Genomic DNA, 26,614 nt, shown 5'->3' with positions numbered 1-26,614 from the left:
TTCCCTGTTCAGGAGAGCGCAGCCGTGATTGTCGCGTTCATTCTGGTCCGGGCGCCCCAGGTCTGGCGCCCCAGGTATCAGGTGCGAGAGGCGCGGTGACCTACCACCCTGCGGGCACGCGCTCTGGCCACGCCTCGTGGCCCCTTTCATTGAAAGAGCCCACGGGGATCACGTGAAAGAGCCCTGCAGAGTGCGTGACGTCACGACGCTCAGACCAATGGGAGCCTCTGTTTATGTCGGGTGCCATCAAATAGTCATCTTTCCCCTACCATCCCCCGCCCACCCTCTTGTCGCGCTGCGCCGGGTCGCTCTCAGCCTTCGGTGGAGGGCGGCGCGCTTAGGCAGGCGGTGGGGCGGCTAGAGTGCCGCGGGGAGGGCTGTGCCGGTTGCTTTCTGCAGCCGCGTCTCGGCCAGCTCTCCTCGCCGTCCCCTGGGCGCTGTGCGTCTCCAGTCCGGGACCAAAGCCGCCTGCCGTAGCGGGCGCCCAGATCCGCGTCCCGCCTCAGCGCCCGGAGGACATGCGGGAGAGAGAATGAGCCAGAGGGACACGCTGGTGCATCTGTTTGCCGGGGGGTACGGTCCTGGCGGGGCGTGCGCACTGGGGCTGAGGGTGCTGGGGCCGAAGACGCAGGCGAGAGGGGCGAGGGGGGTGAAGGGGGACGAGGGGGGGCAGGGGTGAGGCCTGGGCGGGGAGCAGCCACGGGCCGCGGGTGAGGGGAGAGACCCAGCCCGTGGGTGGCGTAGAGGGCTCCGGTTTGGGGAAGCGGGGGGGTGAGGCTTGGGCCCGAGGGCGAGAGAGGCCCAGGCAGACAAGGTTGAGGGTTTCATAACCCGGGCCGGGAGTGAGGTTTGGGCCTGCGGGGCCTGGAGTGAGACGGAGGCCGAATTCAAGCGTCTCAGGAGATGCCGGCGAGAACTGGGGTCGGCGTTTGATTACCCGACCGCCTCTGGTCCCGGCTGCTCGCCGCAGTCTAGCGGGTGTCGGGGATGCAGGGCCGCTTTGAGTAGCCTGGCTCCCGATTTCGCGTAGGTTGCATGGCCCAAGGGGACGGGGCGGAAAGTGCGGAGGCTGAGGACAAAATGGGCGCCGGAGCCTCCTTCAGCCTTCGCTCCTTGCCGCGCGCTTGGGCCTCCGCACGTCACTCACGCCCCACCTCGGACCTCGGGCAGCTCATTTCCGGGCTCGGCTTTGCAGGGTGGGTGGTAAGGGGGCTACGGGATCCAGCGGGGAAGGCGTTGGTATTCTCCCGTGGTTGCTGTGGGGTGTTTCTAGGCCTTGGAAAATTTCTTGCCCGAGCTTTTCCAGGTGGTGAATGGGGTGCAAAGCTTTGCAGTACTTTTGGGGTCAGATTCCTTTCGAGAAAACCACCCCTCTTGTACACCGTTTGCTTTTCTGCTGCTTAGAAGAAAGTAGGAGTGGAGAGAGGTCAGATTTTTTTTGAAGATAGTGTTAATAGTTACTATGTGTGTGCAAGATTAGGACTAAGCCCAAAGTCTTAGTTCCCTGATTGCCAACGTGAGTATTAGAGCTGCTAATTTAGCCTCCTGTTTAGATTTGTTCCTTTATATCATTTGGAGAATCATAGCAATTTTAAGCGTTACTTATTTGGAGGGTTATAAAGAGTTTTCTTATCAAAAATGGCTTCGGTGAATTATGCTGAGACTCCTACCGGCATCTTCTTATACTACAGTTTTTAGATCCACCACTTTTAAGATTATGAAAGAGATATACATGCAGTTCTGTTCACGGTGTCTTGCTTTGAGTTGGACATATGGACTCTATTGAGCCAATGATGGCAATACTTTATTTAGGTTGGCACACTTTCATTCAACAAATATTTGTTGTACACCAATTATGGGCCAGCCACTGCTCTGGCATAAAACAATATTTTCTATTAATCTGTGAGACCCAGTTTAGGCAATTGGCTTTTCATATTTCTGAAATGTTTGCTGCCAGTAATCAGGCAAATTAAATCTTTTTTAAAAAATTCAGTAGCTGTGTAGATGCTCTTGAAAAAATCTCATGCAAATAATTGAGTTCGCTCGTGTAATTAGATCTGTAACACCTGAAGTGAGGAGACCACAGATGTAATCTAGCACTATTTTAATTTGGGTGAAAAATAGACACTTTTATTTCAATTGCTTCATCTGTAAAATTAGGAGATTGTATTATATGATCTCGAAAGCACTTCTCTAGCTCCTAACATTTCTATTACTCCGCGTTCAGGATTCATATATCAAGTTTTGTTAAAAATGGGGCATACTTATTATATTTGAAATAAATGTTAGCTTGATTGCACTAATTTTCCACTTCGGATTAGGATCATCATTTTGTTATAAAAACATGTAAATATAGGTTTTCTGGTTTAAGAACAGGAATGGGAGGTTTTTGTAGCATGTAAACACACAGATTAGGAGCTCCATCCCGCCCCCGCCAGTCTAGCATATGTAGTTTATTTAGACTATTAAATGAGATATTGGTATGTAGAATCTGATACAAGGTTGGTGCTCAGTCATATAATTTCTCTTCCTTTGCATTTCATCTTGATTTTATTTTTATATGTGGTTACGTAAGTGAGTTAAGTGAAACACACCTTATCTATTTAAAGAAAGCCCAGTATATTTTAAAAGAACCATCAGTAACCTGTCACAGTGTATTTAATCTTAGGCAAGGGTTTTCAGAATATGGAGCCTTTGAGTTGTTTTTCTGATAAGGAAAATTGTAATATTCAAATATGTTTATCAGAATCCCAGATTTCTAACAGCCTAGTAACTGTATTGTTAAACACCATCACTGGACCTTGGTTCTGGGTGAAATACTGACATGCATAACTCGTGCTTTCTTTAAGACACCCTTTGATCCCATTATGCTTTTGCCAGAGTTAATATTCAGAGTTTGTAAGGTCAGTAGTTAGGTTAATTGAGTTTAGGAACCATATCATGGCACCCTGTAAAAAAGATGTAAATATAATTTAATTTTATTTGTACCTCTAATACTGTGTATATATAGAGATGAAAGCAATATGAAATGTATTTTTAAAGACTGATAGAATTATACATTGTCCAGTTATTGTATCAGCGGCATATATATCTACAGAGGCAGCTCATGTTTTTGTATTTGAGGGAGATACTGTCTCATATAGGAGCTATATACCTTCAGACTTTACATAGATGAAGTTTTTTCTTTGTAGCTTCTATGACAGAGAATTTAATATATGTAGTGAGTAAAATCAAAGATGATCTAAGAACTGTCTGTTTTTATATCCTGGAGCTCATTCATTTGCTCAATCATTATTATTTATTGAAACCCCCATTTTGGTATAATGAATGATATTTGTTAAATTATTTCACCGGTTTTCTTGAAGATCAGGGCAGAAGTAGAATACTTAAAAGTATAATTAATGTGATTTATTTCCCCTTCACTCTGACCATATTTTATTAGTCTCATTTCCTTAATTTTACTACCTCTCCTTTTCCTCTGTCTTGCTCTGTTTCAGCTGCTATTACAAAATACCAAAAACTGGTGGCTTATAAATAACAAATATTCCTAACAGTCCTGAAGGTTGGAAGGTTCAAAATTAAAGCAATAACAGGTTCGTTGTCTGATGGTGGTCTGCTTCCTCATAGAAGACACTCTCTTGCTGTATCCTCATGTAGTAGGAGAAGCTAGCCAGGATCTCTGGTGTCTTCTAAAGGTAGTAATCCCAAATGTCAGGGCTACAATCTCATGACCTAATCACCTTGAAAGTGTCTACCGCTTAATACTGTCACCTTGGGATGTGAGTAGAATTTCATCTTATTAACATTAGAGGAGACATTCAGACATCCTCCTCCCCTTTTTTTCCTTCTAAAAATGCATTCTGTTCTTCTTACTAATAGATTGCAAAACTAAGGGAAGTTTCTTATCCTGTTGGATAATATTCTCAAAGAAACCACTTTTCTGTAAATGGATTACTGTAGCAAAGCAGCTACCATTTTTCTGCAAATGGATGAGTGTAGCACAGCATTGTGGGTCAGGGATTCTCCTTCTTGAGACCCTACTTGTGGTCTGAGAGTTTAAAACTATTTTCATAAAAATACTAAGACATAATTATTGGCACAAATGTGTTAACATTTGTCCTGATGGTGCAAAAGCAATGATGGGTAAAACTGCTGATGCCTTAGCATGCATCAAGGCAGTGGCACCAGACTATAGTCATCATATTCACCTCCGGGTACTTGCAATTTAAAAAAAAGCCAGTTTTAACTTAAGAATGCTAATTTTATTAAATCGCAACCTTTGAATACCTCTGTATTTAATATTTTGTGTGACAAAATGGGAAATAGGCATAAAGTAACTGCATGCGGAAGTGGGGTTCTGCATTGTTTCAATTGTAGGCTACACTAGCTTCTTTTTTTCATGGAGACCCGTTCTTTCTTAACGATTAATAGACTGACTACTCAGACTAGACATTTTCTCAAAACTGAAGGAAGCCTTTTAAGGAAAACCACTGATAGCATTTGTTACCAATGACAAAATTCTAGTTTTCAAACAGAAATTTGAATTTTTGAATTGACCCCTCTCCCCCAGCCTTCCAATACCTAAGGATGTTTCTGATGAGATGGTGATAGTAAGTGTACATTTTTTAATACGTTTAGAATGTTTTGAAAAACCTGCAAACCCAGTGAACCGGTATTTTTCAAATGACCGATATATATGATGTCATAGAGTCAGGCATGGGTAAAAGAGTCATTCAGATTTTAAAATAGACCAGTGGATTTTAATACAACAGTATGAAAAGTTTACTGGTATAGTTCAGATTCTACATTGCAACTAACCTTTAAGAACCTACCGCTTGTCCAGTTTTAATATAGTATTGAAGAATATCGACATTTATCTGAAAAGGGACTGTCTTGTTTAGCAGTTGTTTTCATTAACTAGAAGGCGTTAAGTGCTATGGGGAAAAAGTGGTGCACCTTTAAGGGCTGTGGTGGGAGTGCACTCTAGTACTAAATCGAATGATGATGAATCTTATTGAGAAGATGACATTTGAGTAAAGACTTGGAAGGGAGAGAATTAGCTATACAAAAGGAACTAGCCCCAGTAAGACCCTAGTCCCAGTAAGACCCTAGCCCCAGTAAGAGTGAGAGAATGAGGCAGGTATGGCCAGAATGATAGAGCCTTCTTAGGCCTTTAAAGGACTGTGACCTTTTCTACTGAAATGGGAGGAGTCATCATAGAATTTTTAAAGGCTAATTGGTCTCTGTTAGACTATGCATGGGTCAGGGGCAAAAGTAGGGAGTTGATTTGGCTATTTCAGTAATCCACCTGAGTGATAATGGTGATTCAGACTAGGTCGGAAGCAATGGACATTGTGAGAAGTGGTTGAATTCTAGCTAGACTTGGAAGGTAAAGATAATAAGATTTTTGACCTATTGAATGCAGAGTGTAGAAGAAGAGCAAAGAATAACTCCAGGGTTTTTAGTTTGGGCACCTGGAAGGGTGGAATTGCTGTCAACTGAGATGGGCAAGGTTGCAGATGGAACAGAGTTGGCGTAAGGGGAGATCAGAAGTTCCATTTTAGACATGGTAAGTTTGAGAAGTAGAGAGGTCAAGAAGCTGGTTGTTTAAGTGATTGGATGTACTAGCCTGGAGTCCAGGAAAGAGGATTGGACTAGGGATATACATTTAGTAGTCATTGAAACATAAGTGGTGCCATGAGCCTAGTTGAGATCACTAAGGGAGTGAATATAGAGAAGAAGGGACCAAGAACTACCCTCCGGGGACTTCAATAAAAGAGAGCAGGAGAAGAGGAATGAGAAGAAGAGGAATGAAGAGAAGAGGAGGAACCAGCCAAGTAGACTTCATAGTGACTAAAAAAAATATGGTATTCTGAAATCCAAATGAAGCAAATATACAAGATCTAGAAAGGAGTAAATAATCAACTATCCAATGTTGGTGTCATTTAAGATATCTGAAAGCTGTTAACCACTGAATTTAATTGAGGACCTTTGGTGACTTTTTCAGTAATTTCCAGGGCAGGGGAGTAAAAGTAGTAGGAGTAGGAGAGAAATTAGAGACAACAAATAGACAATTTTAAGATTTGCTGTAAAGGGTAGCAAAGAAAGGGGGAAATTTACTTTTACTAAACCTACCACATTCCCTCAGCCTATTTTGTTCCTATAATGGACTTTTTTTTTTCTTTCTCAGTCTCGTATCCTACTATTTTCCTTAAAATAGTAAGCACTTTGAGGCCCCAACAAAGGCATTGCTGTTTCTTAAAAGACCTATTTGCACAGAGATTTTCGTTTTTGTTTTTTTAAACCAGTCTTGGTTACACTGTGCCTACCTTTACGAAAACCAAAAAACGCTCTAAATAGTGGTAAAGACTGTACAACTACATCTTGGGCTGCATGATACAGCTTGCTTCCATGTTTATCTAAGTTAGCTAAAATTTTCTGTATTACTAGTCTTGATTTTGCTTTATTATCCAAAATAAGAATAACCTGTGAATTTTTTTCTGCATCAGAAACACTTCTTATACTTTAAAAAATGCTGTTTTATTCTGAACCATGCATTGCTGACTTTTCATAAGTTAGTTTTTCAGGTATATAGATGACCATCGCCATTTCAAAAACTTGCATTGTTTCTTTGTCTGAACATTAAAGCTTCAGAGAAAATAGTTACACAAATGTACTACCAGAGAAACAATTTTTGGTAAGACTTCCTTAATGATTTGCGTAGAATTTCAGGGACAATCTACATTTTATTATTATGATTATTATTATTATTATTATTTTGAGATGGACTTTTGCTGTTGTTGCACATGGTGGAGCGCAATGGCACGATCTTGTCTCACTGCAACCTCCACCTTCCAGGTTCAAGCAATTTTCTTGCCTCAGCCTCCCAAGTGGCTGGGATTACAGGTGCCTGCCACCACGCCCAGATAATTTTTTGTATTTTTAGTAGAGACAGGGTTTCACCATGTTGGCCAGGCTGGTCTTGAACTCCTGATCTCAGGCGATCCACCCACCCTGGCCTCCCAAAGGCTGGGATTACAGGCCTGAGCTACTGCGCCCAGTGCAGTCTACGTGTTCTAAGATCGAAAAACTCCTTAAGTTTGGCTAGCATTTTAAAGAAAGTTCATCTTTAGTGAGTGATATTTCTTAATGTAACTAATACCCTAAGTAGAGTATCACTGCAGGCAGAAAAATAAAATATTTTATCCTATTCATCTTGCCTTATAAAGCTAAACACTGTGTACAGTTAACAAAATGAATTCTGAAGTACCTTTTTAAATAATATGCACATACAAATATTGTGGACCTCATCAGAAAATATTTTGTTCATCTGTTACCTTTCCTGTTAAAAACAAGTTTCCTAATCCATACATGCTCAAGAGGTTAATATTGAGGACATATATCTAACAGTGCCTTGGATTTTTTCCAAGTATGGCTAGTAAAAGTCCTTTTAAAGCTAGGGGAGCCAGATCTAGTGGTTCAGCAGCTTGGGACTATCCAGTCGATGGAGTTTTATGTCTGTGTACTGTCTTAGGGATTCATGACTGGGTATGATGGCTGAAATTCATCTGCTTACTATTCATATTCACTTAGTGAACAATTTCTTTCTCCTTTGTCTCCCATCTCCCCACCCTCAACTTTTGATTCCTGTGCTTCAATAACTAGTGTGGGAGAGCACTTTGAGGCCCCCAACAGAGGCCTTTCTTACAAGACCTGTTTGCACAGGGTTGTTTTGTTTTTTTAAAGCTGTTTTGGTTACACTGTGCCTAGCTTCAGAAACAAACAAAAAAACACTCTAAGTATCTTTTTGCCGCTCCTTTACTCAAGAGGTCCATAAAGGCCCTTAAGGTAGCTAGATGCCCTGGCATGCTAGAATTTTTATCTTCATTATATGCGCTAAGTAGAAACATCATTTGAAAGTTCTTAGACAGTTAAACTCTAAAAAGTTTGGCTTTACTAGCGTCTGCAGTATTACCTAATAGGCTAGAGATGTGTCCACATTCCAGTAAATTACTGAGATGACTTGATAAACTTACTGTACAATTTGGCAAACATGAAAATGAAATAGTTTAAAATGTCTTATAAAATTCTTCAGTGATAACCATATTAGAAAATTTTAAATATTCTATAAGATCAATACATAGCTATGTGATTATTTGACTCACCAAGCGATCTTGGCCTTCTCATATCTTTAAGATATAAGACATTTGCCTATAAAACTTTAAATGAGTGTCGATCCAGGTCGTTTTGCTCTGAACATAAAGAACATGTAGTTACTTCTAATCTGGGTATACCAAGGGTATAGTGACCAGGGGTATAGTGACATTTAAAGAAACTTTTCCTTTCTGAATTTTTGATGTTACAGAGTAATGAACTCGTTCTTCTGCTACAGACTTGGCTATTCTGTCTTTGGAATTCTTTGCCAGTCAAGAAAGCACACAAAACAAACCAGTGACTGTTTTATAGAAATAACTTTGAATTGTAACTTTTTTAAAATAGTAAAGCATCTAGCCTTGAACTGTGTTATTAATAGCAAATTACATTGGCCACAGCTTGCAACTGATGTCATCCACATCACTGGATCAGAGGGAAATAAGACCAGTAATGAGTGCCTGCTTCTACTCCACCATTTTTTCTCTGTTGCTTTTTCTTAGTTTTCAAATTAATATATTATACATCATCTTTCTGTTGTGGTAGATAAGGAGTTAGTTATATTTTACTACTCTCTTGTTTCCCCTTTCTTTACATCCTCTCAATATATAATTTGATACAGTTTTTGTTAAATCAATAGTCAGTGCTGACCTTACTGTGACAATACAAATATTGTTCACTGCAGAGCTAAGTTTAAGTTGTCTATTATGGTGACCTTTCCTTTCTTATGAATAACTTCATTCCTCCCCACTCCCCCACCCACCCCCTTGCCACTGCCACTGACTGCCCCTGAAGTTAATAATTGCCTCCATTAAAAAATTTTTGCTTAGTTATGTGAATACTCATACTTGAACATTTTTTTTCATGTGGTCAGCTGTGTTCATCTGTTAGTCTTTTTTTTTCCTGGAGACTTCCGTCCCACTGAATTCTGTCATCCTAATCCTATCTTGCTTGGTTTTTTTTCCAGGTCTGCCGTTTCACTATCATCTTGGGACTTCTTTCTCTGTCTTGGGTTATTCTGTTCCTGCTTTTGATTCCCTCCCCACCACCATCTTCTTTTAGTTTACTCTCTTAATTTGTGGAAGACATTTTTTAGTTAGCTGTGTAAGAAAAGGGTATACAGTAGACAATTTCTTGAATACTTCTTTGTCGCAGTTGTATAGTTTGGTTTGGTATAGAATTTTAGGATAAGTAATCTGCAGTTGTCGAGAAGCGTGATGCTAATCTGATCACTTTTCCTCTATTATGTGACCTTTTTTCTTTCTGGAAGTTGAAGTCCTTGAAAGATTGCAGTAGTGCATCTTGGTGTGGATTGTTTTTGCATCCTTTGTTCCTGCTAAACTAAGCTCAGAAATGTTGAGTTTGTGTTCTTCAGAGAATTAGCCTTCTGCCTAGGAATATAGTTTTATCGTGTGTGTGTGTGTGTGTGTGTGTGTGTGTGTGTGTGTGTGTGTATAAGGCATAGGGAGACACTGGGCATCCTACCTTTGTCGTACAGCCTGTGTGGCAGCAGCCAGTCCTGTTTTCAGTTCTTTGCCTTAATTCCCTCTTGAATACTTGGTGCCCTTAATCATTAGGCCTCCCAGGGATTCTGCAGGGCAAAACTCTGCTGCTTTTTGGTATTTCCCTCTGCAAGCTTTCTTCCTCTTTACTAAGTTGTCTTTCCCATTTGCCTCATTGGTTGAAAACTTGCAGCTGCCGATTTCTCTGGGGCTTTCTGTTCTTCTGGCATATTTCTTTAGACAGTGATATTTTTGACATGGAGAAAAGATAAACCTAATGTAGTTCATCCCAACTGTATTGAAGCAATGGTTGTGTTCTCCACATCAATTCTGATTTCAGTGTGCATAACAATTATTTTTTAAATTGCAGCAAGAGAAATACCAGAGTGTCACCCATACACTACACACCTATTGCATTCTATAATGTAAAACTGCTTCAGGGCAACCTAAGTGCTTGTGCATATACCCACTTATGCCATCCCCTCCTCTCTACAATTTGCTTACTTATTTTTTTGAGGTGGAGTCTTGCTCTGTCACCCAGGCTGGAGTGTGCAGTGGTGCAATCTCAGCTCACTGCAACTTCCACCTCCCAGGTTCAAACAATCCTCCCACCTCAGACTCCCGAGTAACTAGGATTACAGGTGTGCACCACCATGCCCAGGTAATTGTGTGTGTGTGTATTTTCAGTAGAGGTGGTGTTTCACCATGTTTGCCAGGCTGGTCTTGAACTCCTGACCTCAAGTGATCCGGCTTCCTCGGCCTCCCAAAGTGCTAGGATGACAGATGTGAGCCACCATGCCTGGCCTTATTTTTTTGTTGTTTTTTAATTTTGTTTTTTGTTGTTGTTGTCGTCATCGTTTTGAGACAGGGTCTCACTCTGTTGCCTAGCTGTGCAATCACAGCTCACTAAAGTCTTGAACTCCCATGTTTAAGCCATCCTCTCACCTTGGCCTCCCAAGTAGCTGGGATTACAGGCATATGCCACTGTACCTGGCTGTTTTTTTCTTTCTCTCTCTCTCTTTTTTTTTTTTTTTTTTTTTTTTTTTTTTTTTTGAGATAGAGTTTCACTCTTGTTGCCCAGACCAGAGTGCAGTGGTACAATCTTGGCTCACTGCAACCTCTGCCTCCCGGGTTCAAGCGATTCTACTGCCTCAGCCTCCAGAGTAGCTGGGATTACAGGCGTGCACCACCACACCCAGCTAATTTTTTGTATTATTAGTAGAGACAGGGTTTTACCATGTTGGCCAGGCTGGTCTCGAACTCCTGACCTCAGNTTTTTTTTTGAGATAGAGTTTCACTCTTGTTGCCCAGACCAGAGTGCAGTGGTACAATCTTGGCTCACTGCAACCTCTGCCTCCCGGGTTCAAGCGATTCTACTGCCTCAGCCTCCAGAGTAGCTGGGATTACAGGCGTGCACCACCACACCCAGCTAATTTTTTGTATTATTAGTAGAGACAGGGTTTTACCATGTTGGCCAGGCTGGTCTCGAACTCCTGACCTCAGGTGATCCACCTGTCTCGGCCTCCCACAGTGCTAGGATTACAGGCATGAGCCACCACGCCCAGCCTCTTTCTTTTTTTAAGAGACAGAGTCTCACTGTGTTGCTTAGGCTGGTTTCAAACTCCTGGACTCAAGTGATCCTACCACCTCAGCCTCTGAAAGGGGCTGGGATTACAGGCATCAGCCACCATGCCTGGCCAGTTCAGATTCTCATGTGTTTTACTTGCTGAAGTGTTTTTTAAATATCATAGTATTTACCTTGTCTGTTGGTCTGGCCACAAAATATTCATAATACTTCTATTACAAAATTTCATAGTTACTATTATCAGTAATAGAAATACATAACTACATAGCTACTATTTATTGAGTACTTTTTATGTGCCACTTTACAAAATGCTTTATGTGGATTATATCATCTTTACAACAAGCGTGTGAGGCATAGGTATTGTTTTTACCATTGTTGTTTTGTTTTCGCTGTATAATATTTATTTTCTTGGAACCAGGAATGACTGGGTAGGAATCATGACTTTATGTGCTCATGTTGCTTTTTGTTTGTTTTCGTTTTAATTATGGAAGTAATTCATGTTCATTGAATACATTTTTTAGAAGTTATTCATATTCAACAATACTCTTTCTTAGGTTTTACAGAATATAAAATCAAAACATACACATGTTTATTATAGATTTTGGGCCTGTTTGTGGGTTTTATGCTCAATACATTTACAAAGTAAATAAACTAAACTGCTAAAAAGAAATCAGGCAAAGACAAATTGAAATTATTATGGTTTGCCATAATAGATCACTGTTGTAGTGTGAATATGGTATGGACCAACCCACAGGTTCTTCTGAGTTCTGCATTGCATATACTCAAAGTATACTGTGTGATGATGACTCATGTCTTTACCACTTAACCCTCAACTCTTATCATAAGTAAATTGATGGCTTCTATTTAAGATTCTCCTTATGGCCTTACATATAATGAGGTTTTAAGACTATCTCATGGCTGTTTGAAAATATCTTTTCCTTGTTTATTGAGTATTGAGGTTTCTAAGTTCTACTTAATTTTGTTTCAGATTTGCTATAATCCTACTACTTTTTGTCTAATTTTGTTGAAATCTGACCATATAATTGTGGTTTTGACATTTTTTTGGGGGAGGTTAAATTTTTTTAACTGCCTATTTAAAGCTATGAGTGGAGGTTTTTTTTGAAATACTAAGCTTATTTATGATTGAATGTTTCACATAATATAAATACATTCAGCCCCAGATCATATATTAAGAATTCCTACTAGTTTTCACATATTTTTCAAATCAGATTTGTCAGTGTATGGTTTACATACAGTAAAATCTGTGCTTTGTTAAATGTATGCAGTTTATTGACTTTCAGCAGATTTATAAAGTCCTTTAAGCACTACTATAGTCAGGATATTGACTGGGCCCAATGGTTCATGCTTATAATCCCAATACTTTGGAAGCCTGAAGTGGGAGGATTGCTTGAGGCTATCAGTTCAAGACCAGCTTGTGCAACATAGCAAGACACTGCCTCAACAAACAATTAAAAAACTTAGCTGGGCATGGTGGCATGTGCCTGTAGTCCCAGCTGCTAGGGAGGCTGAAGCAGGAGGATTGCTTGAACCCAGGAGTTCAAGGCTACAGTGACCTATGATCATGCCTCTGCACTCCAGCCTTGATGACAGAGCAAGACCCTATCTCAAAAAAAAAGGATATTGAACATTTTTTGTTATTCCAAGAATTCCCCCGTACCCATTGCAGTCACTTTCTTCCCTCTCCTCTACCCCTTGGAAACCACTGATCTCATTTCTGTTTGTCTCATTTTGCCTTTTCTAGAATATCATAAAAATGTTTGCTTAAGTAGGGATAATTTTTTAATGTCAAAATAAAAGCCTTTTGTGCCTAGCTTTTTCAGTTAGCATAATGCTTTTGAGATTTATCCAGGTGGTGGCTTTTTACTGCAGAATAGTATTCCATGATATAGGTGTATCACAGTTTGCTTCCATTAGTTGATGGACGTTTGGGTTGTTGCCGGTTTTTAGCTACTAATAAATATAGCTATTATAAACATTCATGAACAAGTCTTTTTGTAGACATACCTGTTGATTTCTCTTGGGTCAGTACCCACAAGTGAGATAGGGTTGTGTGGCAGTTTTATGTTTATCTCTGTAAGAAACTGACAAACTGCTTTCTAAAATGTCTATACCATTTTTAATTCCCACTAGTAGTGTAAGAGATTCCCAGTTGTTCAGCGGTTGGCTGTTGATCAGTCTTTTTAATTCTAGCCATTAATAGATGGGCAGTGGTATCTTATAATGGATCTACTTTGCTTTTCCCTGATGACAAAGGATTTTGAGAATTCTATGTGTTTATTTGCATCTATATATGACTATCTGTTAAATCTCTTACTGAATTACATGGTTTTGTTCCTGATTATAAGCACTTTTGCAGGTAATGATTTGCAAATATTTGTTCTCAGTCTGTGGCTTTCGTTTTCTTCTCAGTTTCTTTCATTATCTTAGCAGTTTTGGTTTCTTTCAGAGTATAAGTTTTTAGTTTTGATAAGGTCCAGTTTTTCAGTTTTTTTTCTTTAATTTGTGCTTCTGTTGATCTCCATGTAAGAAGTCTGTGCCTAACACAAAGTTAAAAGATTTTTTTCCAGATGTTTTTTTCCTAGATGTTTTATAGTTTCATCATTTTAAACTTAGGTCTATGATCCATTTTGAGTTAATTTTAAAATGTAGTGTGAGGTAAGGGTTACGTCTTTTATTTTAAGTATGAATGTTCTTTATCTTTTAATAGTTTTGTTGCATAAGTTTTTCACTCATTAGTTGCATACAGTTTGGTTTTATCTTATTTTCTTGGTGGAATATACTAATAAATTATTGAGACATATTTTTATCTTTTAAAATTTCTTTTAAATTCTATTTGGAGTGATACTAACATTGCCATGCCTGCTTTCCTTTTATATATGTGTGTGTGTGTGTGTGTGTGTGTGTGTGCGCGCGCGCGCGCGTGTGTGTGTGTTTTAATTGTGGAGGTAAAATTGTTTAGTGTTTTATTGCATGGGTTGCTTTTCTTTTTCTTCTTTTAATGCCCATTTTGAAGGTCCATATTAACCTGACTCAACTAGCTTTTCTCTTTGACTGCACTAAGAGTTTTTCTGAGCGATTTTCCCTTTTGGTTAGAAAGCCGTTCTAAAGGCTTCACTTCGTAGCTATTAATGTTTTAAGAGGAAATTATTTTCTACTCTTGTATTTTAAAATAGTAAACTAATAATTACTCAGCCTATATCTTACATACCTTTTAAACAGTTTAATGTCATTAAGAGCTTTTGTTCTTATGGTTCTGGTGATCCGTCCTTTTATTTATGTTGGATTATTCTAACAAGCCTACCTACATTGCACAGATTTCCATGTGTAGGCCTGACAGACATTAATTGTGAGACTCAAATGCCAATTTTTTTCTTTTTTGAGACAGGGTCTCACTCTGTTGCCCAGGCTAGAATGCAGTGGCGTGATCATATTCACTGTAGTCCTGAACTCCTATGCTCAAGCACTTTTCCCACCTCAGCCTCCCGAGTAGCTAGGACTACATGCATACCCCACCACACCTGGCTAATTTTTTAAACAATTTTTTTGTGAAGTGGGGTCTGGCTATGTTGCCAAGGCTGATGTCAAACTGTCCTCATACCATCCTCCTGCCTCCTCCCAAAGCTCTGGGATTACATGTATGAGCCATGCCTTCAAATGCTGTATTTTTTTGTAGATGAAATACTTTTGAATATTTGGGTATCTAACATAAGAGAACTATATATGTTTAACTATCAGCGAGTTCTTTCGTAATGCTCAGAAGACCATTCAGTTTGAAAGGACAGGAGTTTGAAAGACAGGATATACCTCAAAGAATGGCCTAGATTTTAACGGAGCCACAAGTTATATATACATGAGTACTAAATCAAACCTTAGGACAGTATTTAAAGCCATGATGTGACTTACCAGTACAATTTTAGTAACAGCACCTATCGGTTGAAGTCATCAGCAATTATTCTTGCCAGATAGTTATTAAGCTGTGTTCATTTTAGTTACTGAAGATGTTTGTATGTAATCAAATAATGGAATCTCTTAAAAATTTGTTTAGTCATCTAACATAAAAAATTATAAATTTTAGTATGTTGGCAAAGCTCCAGGTACCCATGAGGATTACAGCTCTGGGCATATGTACTAACTTATGAATTAAGTAGATGAGCTTTGTTCTTTTTTTTTTTTTTTTTAGATGTGGTGGTACAGTGGGAGCTATTCTGACATGTCCACTGGAAGTTGTAAAAACACGACTGCAGTCATCTTCTGTGACACTTTATATATCTGAAGTTCAGCTGAACACCATGGCTGGAGCCAGTGTCAACCGAATAGTGTCTCCTGGACCTCTTCATTGCCTAAAGTGAGAGCATATATTCAGCAGTCTTCTTTAGTTTGCGTTAGTGATTTCCAGATGTTTGTTTACTTTTATTCTGCGACATTTAAAATGATTCTTTATAAACCTATTTACAGAAGTTACTCTGAATTGTACTCATAAGGAGTGATAATCCCTAATAGAGAAGAATAGTTAGATAAGATAAAGTGTAATTTTATTTCCAAATCATGTGCATTTAGAATATTTCTACATTTATCCAGTGGATTTTTTTCTAAAGCTATTGTAAGAATTTTATTTTGGATTACTCATTTACTTTTGAAATGTGATAATGTTTAATGCTAACTCCTTTCGTGTATGTTTTTAATGTTCCAAGTACTCTCACAAGTAAGTATATCCAATTAACGACAATCTGCGATTTTTATGTAACCTAAGTACAACTGAGACAGCAGAGTTCTAATGCTATTCAGGATTTGTTTAACATTTCCTGATGGTTTGGAAAAGATTTGTTTTTACATTTTGCCATACTTCGTTATGTTGCCATTGGATTTGAAATTTCAAAACTATTAAAGTCAGGTTTTGCATGTTTATACTTGTAAATAACTGAATGCCTTTGTGTCTGCCTTATCAGCTCACTGTTTGAACTTAGTTCAGTAGTGTTTATTTTGTAATAGCAAATAAACTCATTCTGTGTATTTACCTTTGTTACTAAAAGGTTTCATCAGCCTTTTCTTTTTTCAAACTTGTTTACATAAGTGCATGAATAGGTAGAATAAAATTGATAACAGTTTTGGATTAAAATGCCGTAATTGGGCTGGGCGTGGTGGCTCACGCCCATAATCCCCGCACTTTGGGAAGCCGAGGTGGGTGGATCATCTGAGGTCAGGAGTTCGAGACCAGCCTGGCCAACATGGTGAAACCCTGTCTGTACTAAAAATACAAAATTAGCCAGGTGTGGTAGTGTGCACCTGTAATCCCAGCTACTCGGGAGGCTGAGGCAGGAGAATCACTTGAACCTGGGAGGCAGGGTTGCAGTGAGCCAAGATCATGCCACTGTATTCCAGCCTGGGTGATACAGTGAGACTCTGTCTCAAAAAAGAAAAAAAAATGCTCTAGTTACAGATAAATATTTCTATCTGATTTATAATAGGAAAAGTATTTTAATACCATGATTTTGATATTTACTACCACAGATTGCCTCTCCTTAAAATTCTTCTTTTGACCTCTGTGATAATACTTTTTAATTCTCTTTTTCAGTGGTTTTGCCTTCTCTTCACAGGAACTTTAGTAATCCTTCTGGGCTGTGTTTTAGTTTCTCCGTTTTTCAGGCCCTCTTTTAAGCTCTTCATATATTAATTTACTTAATCCTCACAGTAACCAATAGAGGGCTACTGTTTTTGTTTTGTTTTGTTTTGTTTTGTTTTACTGCTGATGAAACTAAGTATGAGAGAAGAGTTATTTCAAGGTCTTAGAGTTATTCATTACCAACATTGGGCTTCATATCTTGAGAAGTCTGGCCACTCAATTCAGGCCTTAAATTAACCGTTAGACCCAACTACCTTTAAAGAGATCCCTCTTAAGCAGATAGATGTTTGAGAACTACTTGGCCTAATCTGTTAACTCTGAATTAAAATACCTACTCTTCAGTTTCTGTTCCTTCTCACTGCCAAAACTTCATTTCATAACTTACTCCAAAAAAGCCTTCTGTGACTTGCACCTGGCTCTGTTCCTTTCTCTGCTGGGCATATATGTATCTAGGTTGTATAGTATTTGCTTGTTAATATGGTCTGTTAATTTATTTGTTTTGTTGTAATTCTTTTTACCAAAACAGAACAGCAAATTCTACAGTGTCAGGGGCCTCGCCTTCTTTATTCTATCTACTTACTTTTTCTACTTATAACAGCTAACTATACAGTTAAATACTCAATATAGCAACTGTTAACTGAGTGGCAGGAGAAATAACAGGCCAACCATTCTGGTACCTTAAAGGACATTAGGGTGATAGATTTAGCTACAGCATTTCAGTGGAATGGGGATGAGATAATACTGCAATACTAAGAAGTATTGTCCAATATTGAGTAAAAGACCTGAAAATTAGGAAGGAACTACATTTCTAGTTGGCAGGTAGTTATTAAGCTTTCAATTTGCTGGTGAAGATAGTAAAGTTAAGGAAATCAAAGATAAGAGTAGCATGATCATATGAAAATAATGTAGAACTCTTTATCTTTGTGTCTTAATCTTTCAGGAAAGAATCAACAGATATTTTAATCACTACTACTAAATCTATTATCAGTCTTCAACAATTTATGCTATGCCATGAAAAAAAACAATGTTTTGTGTTTTGTTGTGTTTCCTCTTTTTCTTTTAAATTTTTTTTTTTGGTGGGGGGACAGAGTTTCACTCTGTCTCTAGGCTAGAGGACAGTGGCACAATCTTGGCTCACTGTAACCTCCGCCTTCCAAGTTCAAGCGATTCTCCTACCTCAGCCTCCTGAGTAGCTGTGATTACAGGCATGCACCACCATGCCCAGCTAATTTCTGTGTTTTTTATTAGCAGTGAGGTTTCATCATGTTGGCCAGGCTGGTCTGAACTCCTGGCCTCAAGGAATCTGCCCGCCTCGGTGTCCAAAGTGCTGAAATTACAAGCATAAGCCACCGTGCCTGGCCACAAATTTTTAATAAATAAGGAAAACCAGAGAAGCATAACATAATACAAATATACTGGATTTAGACTCTAACTTTATTTATACAAAGTAAATAAAGTACCAGACTTTGAAGGGTATTTCTAATAGAATGTTTTTTCTCTTTCAGGTTGATCTTGGAAAAAGAAGGGCCACGTTCCTTGTTTAGAGGATTAGGCCCCAATTTAGTGGGGGTAGCCCCTTCCAGGTAAAAAAAAAAAAATTGTTTCAAGTTAAGCAAATTATGGCAATCTCTTTTGTTTCAGCACACCTGGATTTAATCATTTATAGATACAGTTAAATTTATAAATGTGGTTTTCAATGTTTATGGGAAGTTAAAATACTTAATTTTCTTTTTAAGAATTACAGATGCTAGCCAGAACAAATTTATATAATAATGTTTGGTGGTAGGAAATGGTACTGGATATTTTGAAGACTAACAGTATTTCAGTGCTATTAGAAATTAACAGTAGTAATATGAATACAAAGGCTATGTTTCATAATATAAGGGAGAAGGTATAGTATTTTCATTAAATTATTGATAGTCTTATACTGGGGAAAATAATAAAGTATCGCATATTATAGCTAGAAGTTTAAGGAACACTGTATTTATAGATAAGAGTTTTAAATGTTAAAATTCTATAAACGGAGATTTTTTTGGGGGAGATGGTGTAATCAAAGTTGAAAATTATGAATATATTATATATCTTTATATTGCATTGACTAGGAGATGTAAAATTAGTAATATTTGCAAGATAAATCTGGAAATACCCTCATAGCTAGTGGCAGTATATTGAGTCTTCTGGGGAGATGCTTATGCTCTCATCTGACCATAGGAGTTAGAAGAATTTGGGGCTGCAGGATTGAAAATCTACACAGGGCTAAGGCTGCAAAATACTCCTGATATTTTGAGATAAGTGCTTGGTAGATTTGTGAGTTTAACTAAACCAGCTCCTGCATCTTGAAAAATTTTGACTCTAAGAAAGGTAAGCATTCTTTTAAACAAATATTTTCCTTGGACCAAAAGGCATTTAGGGTATCTTGAATTTTTCTGCTTTTCATAGCTATCCTGCTCTGCACTCCACCTGAAGTTAGTGTTCCTTTCTCACTTTCCACATAGAAATCAAACTTCAAAGAAACAAGATAGAAAAGTAGAACCAAAGGACTAGGAAGGATGTCAGGGCTTAGAACAGGGTTGAAGAACGGGACAAAAGTCTAAAACCTGACAATTTGTGTATCGTTGAAGGACAATAAGTGATGTACATGGCCTTTACCATAATAAAAAGGAAGCTATTCAAGGAAGATGCTGAAGAGATGTCAGGGTGATAAGGATAAAGAACTATGGTGTAACAGGTATCAGTAACCATCCAAAAGGATGGGCATGGCACCATGTGTAGGTGCAAAGGACCGCATAGTAAGATCATTGTGAAGCAGTTTTTATGCAAAGTCAAAAGACAGTGAACAAGCAAAGGAACTAATAACTAAAGGAGCAGCCAAAGGAACTAGCAGTAAGAAAGGGGAAGATCTGGAACTCTTAAAACTAAGTCATTTTTTTGGCTTATGGGACAAACGAAACCGAATGGTTCTGTTACCTACTAAGGAAGCCAGAAGGACATGAAAACATCACTTCATCATTTTTCTCTGACACCATTGCATCTTAGATTGTTAGCCTCTTCCACGACAGAACACTGTACAAAGTTCATATTTAGAGTGAAAATGCTTTCTATATCCAAACCATGTACCAGATCCATGTCTTGTTATTTATTAGGTTTCAACTTTTTATGGGTTCTTTTCTCTCTTTAAGAAAATATCCAAAATTGCATCCTAATTATAAAAAAAGTTAGAAAAAAACACCAAATGCAATGGCTCATGCCTATAATCCATCTTCTTGGGAGGCTGAGGTGGGAGGATCACGTGAGACCAGGAATTCAAAACCAGCCTGGGCAACATAGCAAGACTCTATCTCGTAAAACAAGAACAACAAAAAAAGTATAGCGTAAAGTTTCTACCCTAAACACATCATCTCTCATCCTGTGTACCTTCCCAAACACTCACACTTCTCGTAGATAACCACCATTAATAGACAGTTCCTGTATATTCTTCTAGTAATTTTTCTGGGTTATCATATACATAAAAACATGTATACTTAATATTTATTATGCTTTACATAAACTGAATCATACTAAATGTTTAACCTAATTTAACTTGAAGTTTTTCCATGGATAGTATGTGGGGTTTTTTTTTAATTGTATAGTATTCTATCATTAATAAATATTTGCTTATTATGCATTTAGATTATTTTTATATTTTCACTGTATAAACAGTGGTTCAGTAAACATACCTCAACCTTTATCTTTGAACACTAGGAAGTATTTTTTTTAGGATGGTTACCTAAAATTAGAATTTCTGAATAAAAGGGCATATGCATATTTAAGACTAGTGAATATTACTAAATTACCTTAGTATAAAAGGCATACTGGATTTTATCCCTTATCCATAGCCTTACCAATCCTGGCTACTGTCCATCTTTTTTTAATACTTACCAAATGGACTGAAAGGGATTTTTCCCTGTTTTAATATATATTTATTTAATTTTTGGTATAGTCATACTTTCTTGTCATTTGTCATTTGTCTATCCTGTGAATTGCCTATATGTATTTCATGGCCATTTTCTCATTAGGATTTCTTTTTTTCTTACTGATTTCTAGAAATGCATTGTTTATTCCCCTTCCCAACTTGACATCAAGTGTATCTTATGTTTTTCTTTCTCATAAAGTACGATGTTTCATTTTAAGTTATATTAATTTTCCTTTTTTCTTCAGCACATTAATAAAGGTACAACAGTGAAATTCTCATTTGTATTTGTCCACTCTGATTCTTATTGGATGAGTAATCATCCAATAAGATGGGGAAATAACAGGATATTTCATACAGCAAGCAAATAATTCAAAGCATGGGAAGTTAGCATAGAAGAGGTAGTGGGGATGCATAAAATCATAGTCAGTAAGTTAACAATGAGGGAAATAATTAAATTTCACTCAGTGTTTACAAACATTGGAAAACATTCTGACCTGATGGGTCTGATTTCTTTTGTTGGAATTGTTTTGTCTGTTTAAGGATAATGTGAATTACAGTGTGTGTACTATGAATTAGAATATACCACAGTATCTTAAAATTGTTTAGCATATATTTTAATCATTTGGATCTGCTTCACCCTCTTCTCCCCATGAAAAAAATTATATGTTAAGTGCTCGTGCCATATCTACTTATCTCCAATAACTATATTTACTTTAGCCTTAGCACTGCACCAGCCTTACAGCCTTATTCATTCGTTTAGTTTCTAAACATCAAAATCTTAAATACTTTTTGTTTAAATTAGTTGTTACTTTGTTTTTATTTTCTTTTTTTAAAATTTCATTTTTTCTTTTATCTTTTGGATACCAAGTTTTAGTGAGTTAAGTGACTGTCAGAGTATTGGATGGGGGTCTGTTTGAGGATGAATGGTAGGAACTTTACATTTGATACTGTCTTTAATGAGTCAATACAAAAAGTACTTCAGAGTATTTATGAAAAGTGTATATATCTAATGTTACATGAGAATGTGGCTAGGACTTTGTTTATGGTTTTTAAATTTCTCCATTCTAAAATTATGAAGATCAATTTATATGTAAGTCTTATGCATTAAGAACATGCTTATTGATAAATCTAAATCTCTATTTTAGAGCAATATACTTTGCTGCTTATTCAAACTGCAAGGAAAAGTTGAATGATGTATTTGATCCTGATTCTACCCAGGTACACATGATTTCAGCAGCAATGGCAGGTATGAATGTATAATATTAAAAAACAAAAAAACTTTTTGAAACCTAGAGGCTTAATATTGAATTATAAGTTTGTAGTGAGAAGTTGATGATTTATGTGCTTTTCATTGATGAGATGATTTTTACATCTATCGATATAAACCAAATTAGGTATATGTAAAATCTGTCATCAGTTGACATTTTTGTAGTTAAGAGTTTCCATGCTAGGGTACAAGTAATATATTTATATTGCCTTGTGTAGTCCACTGAATGTTTAGTGATCATTGTTAACAGTTTTAAGAATCCAACCATAATTACACTGTAAATAAGTTACAGAGCTGTGATTTACTCTTCTCTCCTCAATTTCTGTTAGTGTCTTTTCCCTTTTTGCTGCATGTTTTGGCTTCTGTCTGAAATGTGTCGGCAGTTCTTGGTAAAGTATTCATTTTGTCCTGTGCTCAAATGCTGAAATTTTTGTGAGTGATGATAATTCAGTTACCATGTGTATTTTTAAAAATTGTTTATTCTACATAATTCACACTAGATAGCTCCTGAAATTTAGATACTGGCTATGTGTACATGCTTACTATAGAAATGTTTCCAGGAACTCTCTTTCTGTCATCACTGATAAGTATATATGATTCTGAATTAAAACAACAAGTTTTAGGTCTTTATACTGCCATAAAGATAAACAGTTGGTTTGACCAATCTGGTTCTGGAATCATTTGCTGCTACGCATGTTGGACAAAGCCATGAACTTCGGTTTTCCATAGAAAATTCTCCCTAATATCTGAGATTGATTGCATATTTACTCATATCTCAGCTTTTCAAATTATGCTGTAACTTTATAAACTGTAGCTGCTTTCATCAGCTATTGATCAATAAATTGAGTGTCAATTATGTGCTTAATAATGAGTGCCCTAAACTGTTAAACACTTTTGGTTTAAAAATAAATTGAGTCAATTTGACCTATATACTTCATGAAGTAAGTTTGAAATACAAATTTCTGAAAGGTCAATAGCCCTTATCATTATTACAAACTGTTTCTAAGACTTTTTGTATTTAGTAATTGTCGATTGACTCACTGAAGCTTTAAAACTGGAAGGGACAATCTAAAGGTCAAAAGAGTGAAATACAATCATTTACCAATAAGGAGACCTTGGACAAATTATGTAATTTATGTGACCCTCTGTTAGCTTACCCATGGAATGAGTCAAGTGGTCTACATAGATTTGGATTTTGAGAATCAGTTCTTTCATTTAGGGTCATAGAGATTATCTTGTTACAACTAGAATTATTTTAATGTAATTTTATAGATGTTGAATATTAATAGATAGAATTTTTCCCCTATGAATTTGGATGTAAGGTAAAGGTTGGTGGCCAGTGACAAACCTTATAACCACTCTATCAGTTTCTTTAAAAATACATTTCTGAATTACCAGTGATTATGTTTTTGGCTTATAACCTCAGATAATTATAAAGAAATATTAATCTTATTTGAAAGAATTGGAGTCTAGAAAGTTAGATGAGCGGTCATTTTAAGTTGATTTTTTTTTTTTTTTTTTTTTTTGAAACGGAGTCTCGCTGTCTCCCAGGCTGGAGTGCAGTGGCCTGATCTCAGCTCACTGCAAGCTCCGCCTCCGGGATTCCCGCCATTCTCCTTCCTTAGCCTCCCAAGGAGCTAGGACTACAGGCACTTGCCACCGTGCCCGGCTAATTTTTTGTATTTTTTTTTAGTAGAGACGGAGTTTCACTGTGTTAGCCAGGATGATGTCGATCTCCTGACCTCGTGATCCGCCCATCTCAGACTCCCAAAGTGCTGGGATTACAGGCGTGAGCCACCGCGCCCGGCCTTAAGTTGATATTTGTTATATCAGTATAGCAAATGTAGAGGTTCAGAATATATTTCCACTGGAACATCTTATTTCATTAGATTATCTCATCAGAATTTATTACTGTATTTGTATCACATTGCAAAGAATTTCAGTAGAATTGTCACTTTGCACTTTTTTCTCAAATGTTTACAAATGTTAACATGTAGTTCGTTTTTATCTATACATTGATACCATTTCCCAACTTGAATTCATCGAGTTTTGGTAAACTTATAGTCTCATACTTGTTCAGAGGTTATTGCACTGTACACTTATTGTGTAGAAAATACTGCTTGAATTTGTTTGCAGTTACATTGTTCTGAGAACTGTGCTTTCAGAGCTTCTGTGCACTATTAATGAGCATTAACATTTAGCTTTGCAGTTTTATTCATAACTATATGGTTAGTAAAACTTAATGGTCCAATGCAGACTCATTAAAGTAGCCTTTTGCCCCCTTTGTTCTTGAAATAATCTAGACCAGATTACTCTGGGGTTTTTTTAGGATTATTTTATAGGTCTAAACATGAATGATTTGGGGTATGAAGTAAAGATAGTTCTGTGAAAAATCATTTTCAGCTGTCTATTCAAGGGAAAAAATGCTAACCTTGTCACTTTAGTACACAAAAACACACTAAAATGGACCATTAATGATACTGCCTGCAAGATTTTAACACACCAGATAGCACATACATTAAGGATTTATAAGGCACTGTACATGATTTTTATTCCAAGTGACCTCTCAATTCATTTTCATTTTGCATTTTATCCATATGAACTCATGTTTAGATACTAAAATTTTATTTTATTAAAAGGACAGTTTAAAGTGGGTCTTTTTATTTGTTGTAGTGCATACTGTAAGAATTTATAAGCCTCTAAAATTGAGCTGTACATTTTCATGCATTAAAAATTTTTTTCAGTTGTGAGAATATTTAATCAAATTAAATAATGTTGACTCTTAATATTTTGCCTGCCGTTTTTTCCTCCTACACATGACCTTTGACAGACTCAGTATATCTCAGCTATTGAGGGTATCTGTTTTGTTGCCTGTATATTTTGTTTAAATTAAGTTGTATATTCCTCTGTATACACCTAGGCACAGATGTATGCAAAAAAATTTATTAAATTACTTCTTTCTTTATAGTAATTCCCAATTTTTAAAAGATTTTATCTGGCATGTATATACTTTTATATAGAACATTATAAATGTAAAGGAAATGAATTCTGATTTTGATTGGATTATACATTCAGTTACTTCTCAGTTTTAAAATACTAGTAATGTAATCATTGAAAGTTTCCTACATACGTAGTGGGTTTTATTTGCTTACAGCATACACTGTTATTTTCAATTTATGTTTTCTATTAGACTTAAACTTCATTATAATAAAGGCTTTTACTCATTAAATACAGGTATTGTCTTACATTTATGAAATATTTTTGAACAATATTTTATTTGTCCATGGCAGTTAATTCAGCCAGATGGATGGTTGGACAGATGTTTTGTGTGTTTGTGTGTAAACATTCTTCCTGTTTTTTTGTTTTGTAGAACACAAGAAATTAAATACAAAATAATGCAAAATATTTCATAAGTATGGATGTGCAATATTACTGGCCATAGTGCAAAAGGTGAAAGGTACTATTGTAGCAACGTATACTTTATTTTATTAAAAATTTATATAAATAGCTCCAAAATGAAGTTACTTGAATATTCTGTTGGGTTTTTTTTTTTTAAGATTTACTAAGTAGGCTGATTGTTAAAGAATAGAAATTGTGTTTTCACCTCCTTAATCATAATAGATAATAGTGGTAGGAAAATGGGAGATGATGATCCCCTCTAAATATTCCCTTTTGACAAGGTTAGCATTTTTTCTTTAAGGCAGAATTGATCTTCTTTTAGGTAAGTATTTAGATTCTGAAACTGCTGCAGATGGTAGGATTTTCAGTACTCGGTACATTTTTTTAAATGGCCCATTTTGATATTCCTTTCTTTTTTTTAACTTAAAATTTTCAAAAAAGTTAGATCTCACAGTAAATATTTCTCAAATCCTTCCAATGGGATTCAATTTGTACACATGTTTCTGATGAGGTCACTGCTTGTTGTTATGATACAGAAAAGCCTGTGTCTATTTTAGGCATTTACTGTACATTTCTCCCGAGAAAAGAGTGAGATCGTGTCATCTCATGCTCCCCATCCGCAGGTCACTTCCTGTAGAAATATGGACTAACTTAAACCTCGTGAGTACTGATCTGAGCATCTCTTGCAGCCTGTAGTATAAGAAACGCACCCTGGGATTTTATAATAGCTGTGGAATTAGGAGGCGGGAAATTAACTTTTATTTCCTGAATTTGTGTGTGCATTGCGTATTTTATAAAGCCTAAGTCTGATTCCTTTATAATATTCCTTCTAGAAGGAAGAATGAGGTATTTTTCAATCGTCATGTAATAAAAGCCTGGGGTCTTCAGCTTGGCGGTAACAGCCTTGACCTCCAAAGAATGTGATAACAATATATAGCTGTAAATGGTATTATACTGTCTTAAAAGTTTTAGATAAAATCACAGTTCTCTTTGCTTAGCATAACATATTTAAAAGCCTAATACAATGCTTTCCATTCTTTTTTGTCTGTTGATACTTGGCTTTCTTAGAACTCTTTTGAAAAAAAAAAAATTAATATCATTACTTTGCAAATAAATG

At 37.0% G+C, this 26,614-nt stretch overlaps 1 protein-coding gene across 1 annotated transcript in view; it reads left to right on the top strand.

Moving 5' to 3' along the window:
- Positions 1 to 325: 325 nt before the first annotated feature.
- Positions 326 to 26,614, top strand: part of SLC25A36 (solute carrier family 25 member 36) — a 35,635-nt gene continuing 9,346 nt past the window's right edge. Inside the window, exons 1-4 of the mRNA XM_017853676.1 lie at positions 326 to 573; positions 15,440 to 15,604; positions 18,385 to 18,462; positions 21,977 to 22,077. Coding sequence (XP_017709165.1) covers positions 533 to 573; positions 15,440 to 15,604; positions 18,385 to 18,462; positions 21,977 to 22,077 — 385 coding nt within the window. The 5' untranslated portion in view covers positions 326 to 532. The remainder of the gene's footprint in view (positions 574 to 15,439; positions 15,605 to 18,384; positions 18,463 to 21,976; positions 22,078 to 26,614) is intronic.

Source organism: Rhinopithecus bieti, unplaced genomic scaffold (genome assembly GCF_001698545.2).
Source record: "Rhinopithecus bieti isolate Rb0 unplaced genomic scaffold, ASM169854v2 scaffold_35885, whole genome shotgun sequence".
In the NCBI taxonomy this organism is placed as follows: Eukaryota; Metazoa; Chordata; class Mammalia; order Primates; family Cercopithecidae; genus Rhinopithecus; species Rhinopithecus bieti.
This window is presented reverse-complemented; position numbering and strand designations above follow the sequence as displayed.